Source organism: Poromitra crassiceps, assembly GCF_964638095.1.
Source record: "Poromitra crassiceps genome assembly, chromosome: 28".
Classification (NCBI taxonomy): Eukaryota; Metazoa; Chordata; class Actinopteri; order Beryciformes; family Melamphaidae; genus Poromitra; species Poromitra crassiceps.
The window spans coordinates 15853437-15863772 of NC_139651.1; the positions used below are offsets into that span (position 1 = coordinate 15853437).

General features: G+C 46.1%; 1 protein-coding gene across 1 annotated transcript; it reads left to right on the forward strand.

Annotated features, from left to right (window-relative positions):
• Nucleotides 1–257: 257 nt before the first annotated feature.
• On the forward strand, nucleotides 258–4224 carry LOC310799787 (membrane progestin receptor beta-like; the record flags this gene model as incomplete). The annotated part of the gene is made up of 5 exons (XM_083662390.1): nucleotides 258–536; nucleotides 808–920; nucleotides 1218–1371; nucleotides 2978–3193; nucleotides 3913–4224. 5 exons carry the CDS (start codon nucleotides 258–260, stop codon nucleotides 4222–4224), a joined length of 1074 nt encoding a protein of 357 aa, XP_083518516.1.
• Nucleotides 4225–10336: the final 6112 nt, after the last annotated feature.

The following is a 10336-nucleotide window of genomic DNA, read 5'->3' on the forward strand; positions in this document are numbered from 1 at the left end:
CCCCAGGGCAGCTGTGGCTACATCACCCGTAGCTTACCACCACTGGTACGAATGGTGTGAATGAATAATGATTTCTGTGAAGCGCTTTGGGTGTCTAGAAAAGCGCTATATAAATCCAATCATTATTATTATTATTATTATTATATATATATATATATATATATATATATATATATATATATATATATATATATACACACATGAGAACTGTGTAAATACCACACAAAAAATTGTCTCTCACTCTTGTCTTTCCCAGCATGCCGCGGGTGTCGTTTTCCCTCCCCTCTGTCCCGTCCCTGTCTGTCCTCACCCGGCTCCTCCCCTCCCTCCCTCCCCCCGTCCGGGACGTGGACGTGCCTCTTCTGTTCCGGGAGCCGTTCATCCGGTCCGGCTACCGGCCGGTCGGTCTGCCGTGGAGAAGCTACTTCCTCAGTCTGTTCCAGCTGCACAATGAGACGCTGAGCGTGTGGAGCCACCTGCTGGCCGCCGTGTGCATCGCGCTCCGCTTCGCCATCTTCACCATCTTCTCTGGCGGGGTACAGTGGTTTCTACGACCTTTATTTATCCAGATTGGAACTTCAGTGGGTTCCTTGAAGAACCCCTTCCTGAAGGGTCCATGAACCCCAGCTGACATATGGGGGTTCTTCAAGATACCTTTCAAGGATATTTGATATTGTGAGGATCCCCAACTTGCTTATAGGAACAACCCCTGACAGAACCCTAGTTTGAAAGAACAGTTGAAAGGAGCGATCCAGATGTGTGAGCAGACTCCACGTCTCATCAGATCCTTTCACTCTGTCTCTGCAGGGCATCCTGGGCATCCGGCTGCAGGGGACAGAAGGTCCGGGCTTCTCTCTGGACGTCGCCTCACTGCCTCTGGTCCTCTACGTCTTCTCAGCTCTGACCTACCTGAGCTGCAGGTGGGTCAGCAAACATCTCATTGGCTGTTGTGTTTTGTGGTTTTCACTCAGCGGTTGTAGCTGCAAAACAACTCTTCGATTCATCAGCTATCTCTGCACCTGCAGGGCGTGCTGCGTTGTTACCCAGCTGTGTTCCACTGTCTTAAATAATAACGCTTTAAAAGTCTAGCCCAAAACATTCCTTTAGTCTGTGGCCTTCCGCTAAATCATCTTTATGTAGATGTAGATGTAACAGGTGTCATCTTATTTTATCTTATCTTATCTTATCTTATAAATAAAGTTGGTCTTGCGTTGCAGTGCTGCAGCTCACCTGCTGCAGTCTCACAGTGAGCTGGCACATTACTCCTTGTTCTTCCTGGACTATGTGGGCGTGGCGGTCTACCAGTACGGCTGTGCTCTGGCCCTCTGCCTCTACAGCGCCGAACCTGCTTGGACACACAGCATGGGACAGGTGTGTGTGTGTGTGTTGTGTGTAGGTGTGTGTGTGTGTGTGTGCGTGTGTGTGTGTGTGTGTGTGTGTGTGTGTGTGTGTACTGCTGCACCTTCCACAAAAACATTGACCTGTTGTCATAGGCGAGTATAGACCTTCCAAACAGGGGTTGCACCACCCAGACGTAAATATTACTCCGGTAGGGGGAAATTTTGTACATTTTAAAATAAAATGCATTAATCTGGGGCACTCTGAGAGCAAAATGAAGAGGCTAGTAGATATGAAGAACTACACACATCACATTAATATCCTCTTCACTATGCTGTGGCTTTACAGTGATGAAAAAATAATTGTCTCCTTATATAGCCTATTCTATCTGCATGATAGTGTTTCCCAACCACTGAACCGTGGCCCACTGGTGGGCCTCAGAGCACCATCTAGTGGGCTCCTAAAGCAGGTGTTTGCGGTCAACTACGGTACTTGAAATTAATATGTGGCAGTCAAAATCTATTTGTGGTGCTCAAAATCTATTGTGGTGTACCTCCACAAATAGATAACTGTATAGGAGACACTGAATGCTATAGTAGGATATGACAACACATTCTCCAACAACATATCACAATATGCTGAATGACTCCTACAGTAGATGCAACTTTACCCAAGCTGCAGTCAGGTGATGTCTCGATCTGTTCTCACACTACTGTCTGGAGAAATGACAGTTCAATCTAAGCAGAGGTGGAGCTTTCAAACTGCCACATTGTGACAGGTGCAGCCTGCGTGGTTGTCACTGTCACCGGTGGTCCACCGCCGCTTCCCCCCCTCTTCTTTATCGTCCCAACTGAGAACAATGTTGCTGCTGCCGCCGGCTACTGCTGAGGTGATGGTGTTATTGTTGCAGTCATGTTTCTCTGTATCAGTCCTAGTTTTCTTAGAGAAAAATCGGCCGAGAGTTTGGTTGACCCTTTTAGCCATGTTAAATATCTCTGTCTCGTCTGTCTCGGTATGTTTGCTTTGTTGACACGCTGTCGCTGACGTCTGACGCAAGCACGTAGTAGCACGTAGTACCACGACCAGCGCGCATCACGTCAGCTGAGTTGAGTACAGATTTATCGAGAAATTAAATTGAATAATGTCGAATACGACGACATATAGATATCTACAACACATGATATATATAATATATTCGATCACATTTGGTTTAAATCGTTTATGTGGCAGTGGTGGCCCAACGGGTAGAGAAGCGAGCTTGTGCGGTTCAATCCCCGGGACTGGCAGGATAAATCTGGGTGGGGAAAGTGAAAAGGCAGCGCTTGCCCCTCCCTCATTACCACCACTGAGGTGCCCTTGAGCAAGGCCCTTAACCCCAACCGCTCCAGTGGAGCTGCTCAGTGGCCAGCAGATCAGACTGTGGTTGTACTGGTCAGCTTCCAGGTATGAATTTGTGTGTGAATGTGAACAGGATGCTCCTGAAAAAGATTGCATTGCTCTCAGTGAGACTCCCCCTGTATAAGTAAAATGTAAAAAACAAAAAAAAAAAAAAACATCTGGCCACTAGGGGTTGCACGTGCAGCCAGTGCACCAACGTATAATCGCCCATGCCTGTTGTCCATGTCATGTGACATCACAGGTGTTCCTCCCAGCCGCCGCCCTCCTCGCCTGGTCGTCCTGTGCCGCTTGTTGTTACGCCAAGCTTTGTTACCGCCGGCCCTACCCGCTCCGCAGGAAGCTGTTCCAGGTTCTGCCCAGCGCTCTGGCCTACCTGCTGGACATCAGCCCGGTCGCTCACCGTCTGGCAGCCAGCAGCTGGACCGCAAACGCTGCTCTTCCTCTACACGGCCTGCAGGTGGCACTGCTCCATCTCTCTCTACTTCCTGACTTTACCTCTTTTCTATCCTAATAGAGAGCCCCAGGAATGAGTCCGGAAAACATCGATGCTAACACTCCTGGTTCTTCACTGTTTTCGCCTATGGGATTTTTGAATGGGTTTTTGGCGCGATGTTTCAAATAAGGTCTCTGGGCAACGCAAGCTTAATCAAACGCGAACCAGTGTTCAGCAGGATAATCTTCACACATGAGGACCACATGAGTTTTGAAGCTTTTACGTGCCGTTAAAAGGGCGGCTAGCTAGCAAACGGCTAAATGAGACTACACTGTTGAGTCGACGGGGATATTATACGTCAATAACGTCATCACTTCAAAGGACGAGCACGGAAATTCTCTTTCCCCTTACCTGGTTCAGCCCGGGGTAGTCAGTGCACAGCAGCGCACACATCAACAACACTCCAGGTTGAGTGGTGACGTTACGGGGAAGCCTATGCGACACTGTGTGTAGCTCTGGATTAGCTTAGCACAAGCTTTTTACTTCTAGGGCTCGCATTTACGCTTCAAAACTCATGAAAGTGGTCCTCATGTGTGAAGATTATCCCACTGAACACTGGTGAAGAACCCGGAAGTCTGCGACTTCCGCGTTCCGACTACAAAAATACGTCATCCCTGGGGCTCTCTATATCCATTGAAAATTGGAGCTCACTCACCCTCTGCCTCATGTTGCTTCTCCACCAGGTGTTGCTGTTCACACTAGCGGCCTTCTTCTTCTCTTTCCCCGTACCTGAACGCTTCTCGCCCGGCCGCTATGACATCATCGGCCACGCCCACCAGCTGTTCCACCTGCTCCTGTCCCTCGCCACGCTTGCCCAGCAGGAGGCGCTGTTCCTGGACTTCCTGTGGCGGAGGCCGGCGCTGATAAGGCTCTTCGGAGAGCGGCGCCTCCTGCTGGCCTGCGCCTCCTTCCCCTGCCTGGCCGTCTGCAGCGCGCTGACCGCCCTCGCCATGAGCAGGCAAGCTCGCACCCGACTGATGAAGGAGCAGAGGTAGAGGAGGAAGAGACGAGTGGATTTAAACTCATTTGGAAAACAACAGATGATTTTGGATCAAACTGACAAACCTGAAGCAAATACGGGTCCAAAAAGAAACGAGGCAAATCAGAAAACTACTACTACTACAGGTGTGTGTGTGTGTGTGTGTGTGTGTGTGTGTGTGTGTGTGTGTGCGTGCGTGCGTGCGTGCGTGTTGAATGCATTTGCAATTGCCCAACTGTGAGGTCACCCGAGATTTGGGTCCGGATCGAGGCAACAAGGAAGACGGTGTGTGTGAACTGATGTCAGTCAAGTGGAAATGATGTCACGCATTTGCTCGACTGTGATGTCATCAGGCAGTTGTGATGTCATCAGTGATGTCACTCGAGCAATTAGCCTATTTCACATTACACCCAAAGCAGCCATTGTCTAAAATGCAGGAAGTAACACGATATGAGACAGCATGCACTGACGTGCAGTCAATTGTACGTTTCCCTGCAGCAGAGGAACAGCAAACTGGATCTTCCTTGTTTTTACTTCCTGCCTTTTTGACACAAAATGGCTGATTTGGGTGGGATGTGAAATAGCCGTATACGAGGGATCAGCGTGACGTCACTCGCCACCCAGAAATGCGGAACCCCGTGGCAGTTAGTATGAGTTGTGTCAAACAAACGTTAATATCTCAAAAACTATACATCCCATCCCTTATATTTTGACATTCTGAGTGAGAGCAGAAGTAGCTCAAGAGTTTGATGTATAATATATGCATGTCGTGTTAAAGTTGTGTGAACTGTCGCCGTTTTTAAAATGTAAACAGAGTTAACTGGCTAGAGTCAGCCAATCAAGCCTCGCGCCACTTGGGCTCCATAGGGTTCCATTGCCGTTGCCACCCAGTGACGCGGTTTGTTTACCAAAATGCTGCTCGGCTGATCCCTCGTATTGTCTTCTTCTTCTTAGTTAAAATTGTTGAAGTGGTGTCTGTCTGTTTGCAATGAATTACTTCAGCACCCTGGTGTGATTTCTGTTTTATTGCCTCCATATGATATGCTCATCATAGCACACATATACAACAGAAACATGCAGGGCCTCTCAGAAGGCAATGTGGACAAACAGATAACACAAGTTGGAGTGAGTGAGTGTGCGTCTGTGGCAGATAAGGCAGGAAGGAGCACATTAATTGAACACAAAAGAGCCAAATCTGGATTTGAACAGTGGCGCTGTTTTTGGATTCCCCTTACATCTTCAACACAGCCAACATTTGCTTTTCTGTACTGAATTAATCCCAAGATCTCTTTGACAATTCCCCCCACTGTGAACGTGATTCCTAATCCCGCAGCAGCATGTGCTTCACTTTCAGTTCCCTGCCAACACCAACGACTGAATATCGCACATCTTCAGACGTGCTATTAATTTGTCTGCCTGTCTGTGGGAGTTGCGGTTGGCAACTGACTGAAGGAGCGCCCCCCTGAGTTCAAGAGAGGTGACCTTTTGAGTTTTGCGGTCGTTTCCCAAACGGGCCATCGTGATCAATAGTGAGGTTCTTCTCTCTGCTTTGATCAATAGCAATAAAAGCCCGGGATGAAATGGACCGGCAGTAAATCCACAGTACACCACTGTCTGTTTTTATGTTTACTGCAAAGGCCAGTAAACAGCAGCACCAGTGCAAAAGGATATGCTTCTCCTGAAGAGCAGGACGTGTATTGCTTTGAATGTACCCTGTGATAAAACATGTCGTTTAAAGGGCCAGTGTGTGTAGAATTTAGTGGCATCTAGTGGAACGGACATGGCAGAAATTACATTATGTCATTTTAGCAGACGCTTTGAATTTGAAATTGAAATGTGAAATTGAATATAATATTAATAATTTGTGTAAAATAAGAATCGTAATTTGTGCTTTTGTTACCTTAGAATGAGCCCTTTATACGAGTGGATCCCCTTCCACGGAGGTCGCCATGTTGCACCGCCATGTTTCTACAGTTGTGAGTTTCGCAGGCGCCGTAGCTCCTCCCACACGCTTAGAAGGGGAGGGGTATTCAGTTGGCTTCACTAAATCCTATGGTAAAGCATCCTGATCAGTCTGGCCTCCAGCTCCGCCCCCAGCCATTTTCAGAAATGACAAAGTCCACTGTGGCCAATCAGGGAACTGCCTCGTAGTTGACAACATAACCGGCCAATCAGGGATGCCGCTGGCAACACAGTATGGCTGCTCCCAAAGCAATGAGCAGTAATGTTAACGCTAGTAGACCACAGCCATAAATGCAGTTTTTGCAGATATAGACTCAATAACGACAAACTACAAGAGTATGCCCCAGCGGAGTTCTTGGTGGAAAAGAGGTTTTTAACGTTCCTCAGAGTGCATTTGGATTGTATTTGGCGATGATGATTGGCTGTAGGGGTCGCCTGTCAAGTCAAGTACTCCCGCCCAATGAAATCGCTGTGGATGGCTTGGAGTCCAAATACATAATGTGAGAATTTGGGTGGGAATTTCCTCATTTTAGGGGCAAGGCCATCTTCGGCATCACCATTTTTTTTAGGACACAAGGCCACATGCCAGGGCACAAAGGTCACATGCCAGGGCACAAAGGTCACATGCCAGGGCACAAAGGTCACATGCCAGGGCACAAAGGTCACATGCCAGGGCACAAAGGTCACATGCCAGGGCACAAAGGTCATTGCTCTATTGACATCGTGAAGAGTGATTTTTCTGAAATATGTGTTCAAATGAGCCAATGACACATCCTTTACATAGAGCAGCTACATTAAACTGAGACCACTGATGCTTTTAAAGTAACTGACAGTAGCAGGCTGGTAGCAGGGCACTGCCAAGGTGGCCTTAGAGATCTCAGGGCATCACGGCCAGAGGGAGGAGCAACAGAGACCATTGTTTCCATGGCCTCCCATGTACAGTAATTGCCACCCTGGTTATCATGCTGGTTTTGACCTGGCTAACTATTTCTTACATACTGGTCCTTATGAGTAGACTTCTCTCATTGATATATTGCTGAGGTTGCTGTCATGTCTTTGGTTCAACCAAAATGTTTAAGCAGATAATATATTTTTAGACTGAAGTTGGGCCAATCTATAAATGTGACCATTTATAGATAGACCAGGGTGAAAAACCTCTGAAACAGTATTTATATTTTATACTATGATGGGATACTAAACCTCAGGCTACTGAAACTCTTTTATGGTTGGCAGCTCCTTGACTCAGGGTGACCCCACCTGATTTATCCCACTCAACTCCTGGGATTAATGACTGCCTTTAAACGAATAATTAGTTTGCACAAAACCACAAGTGAATATTTAAATTAATTAAATAAAATATACAAAGAAAATCAAATTTAACTGCAAGTTTTACAGATTTTTTTTTTATGTATCTTGGGGGGCGTGGGCAACACCGACTGGTCAATGTCGAATCGAATATAGTTATTAAAAAGCCAACATTAGTCCAGTCTCACTTCACTCAGCACTGAGTCCTCACAGAACACGCATTGTCACAGCTGTAACTCCAAGCTCTGACTCACCACTTTGACTCATTGACTTGACATTTTGTGACTTTACTTCCCATATAACAGTTTGACCTCATCTACAGGTTGAGAAGATTAAAAGATGCCAGACTATCAGTAGAATAGAACCACCACACTGGATTCACCTCAGACAACATCTTGTCCTGGCCAGAATTCAGATTTTCATCCCTAAAATTATGACCCACAGATTTTTTGATTATTATTATTTTTTACCCCAAATAACATCTTTCAGTCAACTAAAGATGTCTTTATTCAACAAAGTATCAAGATAATTATACTAAATATGTGTAATTATTAGGGGTGTCACAATATATCGTCCCACGAAATTTCGCGATAGTAAAACGTCACGATATGTATCGTTGAGATGAAATCTCATATCGCATTTTTTTTTTTTTTTTTTAAATAGACAAAGAAACGTCTTTGTTTGTTGAAGTTCAATGTGTGGAAAGTAGTTCAGTTGAACAAGTCTCTGAAGAGACACATGAGAAGTTATACAGGAGAGAAACCATTCAATTGAGTTTCTGGCAAAACTTTTTACTTGACAGGAAAAACTGAAGATGCATAAAAAATAGACTAAGAAAAGTCTTGTTGTTTGAGTTTGAAGAAAAACTGAAGATGCATAATGAGAATTTATACTGCTGAGAAACCTTTTAGTTCAAAGTAAATCTAAGTGACGGTGTAACTCATTCTATTTCAAGATAAGCCTTATCTCCAATCTCATGTTTTTTCTAGTTGTTATTGTAATAACAATTTCCCACAACAGCATGTTTTGTATTTGTGCATTTCAAATAAAATACTACTTTTCCAGTCATATATTGTCATTATTCAAGTTTAAAAAAATATTGTTAAAATCGTATCGTATCGTATCGTTATCGTGATACGTATCGTATCGTGAACTGAGTGTATCGTGACACCCCTAGTAATTATGCAAATTCAAGGAATTATAGCAACTCAGTTTGAAACCTGCTGAAGGAAATAAATCAACCACAATTAACCCATTGATACCTGATGCACCATTTGCGTGTATATCCCTCATTTGTGTGCGTATCCCTTTAAGACCGCGAACCGCGTTAACGCGGTTCGCGGTCTTAAAGGGATACACACACAAATGCTGCATCAGGTATCAATGGGTTAAAAACAACAACAATGTGTGCACAATTTATTAACTTGAAACTGTGCACACAAAATGATGGCGATGGCTAAAATGACAAGCATCCTGTATGCCAGGCTTTCTCTCCTTCATCTTAGATGTTTGTAATCCTTTTGAAGAGGAGTCATAAAACAATGGGAGATCTCCGTGTAGATCTGATCTCACATGGCTCTCGTCTTGGCTGAAGGATGTAGGTGCATGACTGACACGTGCTGCCAGGCGGACCCCTCGTGATGGTCCACTCCACACAGGGCTGGACTGACACGTGCCAGGCGGACCCCTCGTGATGGTCCACTCCACACAGGGCTGGACTGTGACCCCTCGTGATGGTCCACTCCACACAGGGCTGGACTGTGACCCCTCGTGATGGTCCACTCCACACAGGGCTGGACTGTGCCATCTGGATTCAGCACAGACACAATGGATCTCCAGCACTCACTGTGGGACTCTTCAATTACTGCGTTTTCCACGATTGCTTTCCGTCGTGCCAGAACAGCTCTTTGCTGGCGTACGGGCGAGCGAGAGGGTCTGCCACCGTACCCTTTGGGACGTTTCATTGTGGTGTGGGTGTATCATGATGATGAGGTTGGTGTGGAACTGGCATGGGCGAAAACACATCAGCAAACCATGTGGGAGATGGTCAGAGCTTCTGGACTGGGGAGATTTTTGAAAACCTCTGTCTCAGTCCAGAGAAACAGTGATTAGAAAATGAAGATGGTATATTTGTGTCTGTGTTATGATCCACATTGTGACCAGGAATGGCCATTCATTTGGCCCTTGAGTAATTTGGAGGCGGAACATTTTATAATTATTTTTGTTTTAGCATTTTCTTATGTTCCTCAAAGTGAATAAGAGATATGTTAAAGAGGTCCCACATACATCCCCATTTGCTGTGCTAAAAGCCTATGGATAAGTAAAAATTGTCCTCACCTAAACTGTTACTTAACTTAATTTAATTCCTTATTCCTGCATGGTGAGTGAGAGGGGGTGGGGTTATTCCTGCATGGTGAGTGAGAGGGGGTGGAGTTATTCCTGCATGGTGAGTGAGAGGGGGTGGAGTTATTCCTGCATGGTGAGTGAGAGGGGGTGGAGTTATTCCTGCATGGTGAGTGAGAGGGGGTGGGGTTATTCCTGCATGGTGAGTGAGAGGGGGTGGGGTTATTCCTGCATGCTGAGTGAGAGGGGGTGGGGTTATCCCTGCATGCTGAGTGAGAGGGGGTGGAGTTATTCCTGCATGGTGAGTGAGAGGGGGTGGAGTTATTCCTGCATGGTGAGTGAGAGGGGGTGGAGTTATTCCTGCATGGTGAGTGAGAGGGGGTGGAGTTATTCCTGCATGGTGAGTGAGAGGGGGTGGAGTTATTCCTGCATGGTGAGTGAGAGGGGGTGGAGTTATTCCTGCATGCTGAGTGTGAGGGGGGTGGGGTTATTTCTGCATGGTGAGTGAGAGGAGGTGG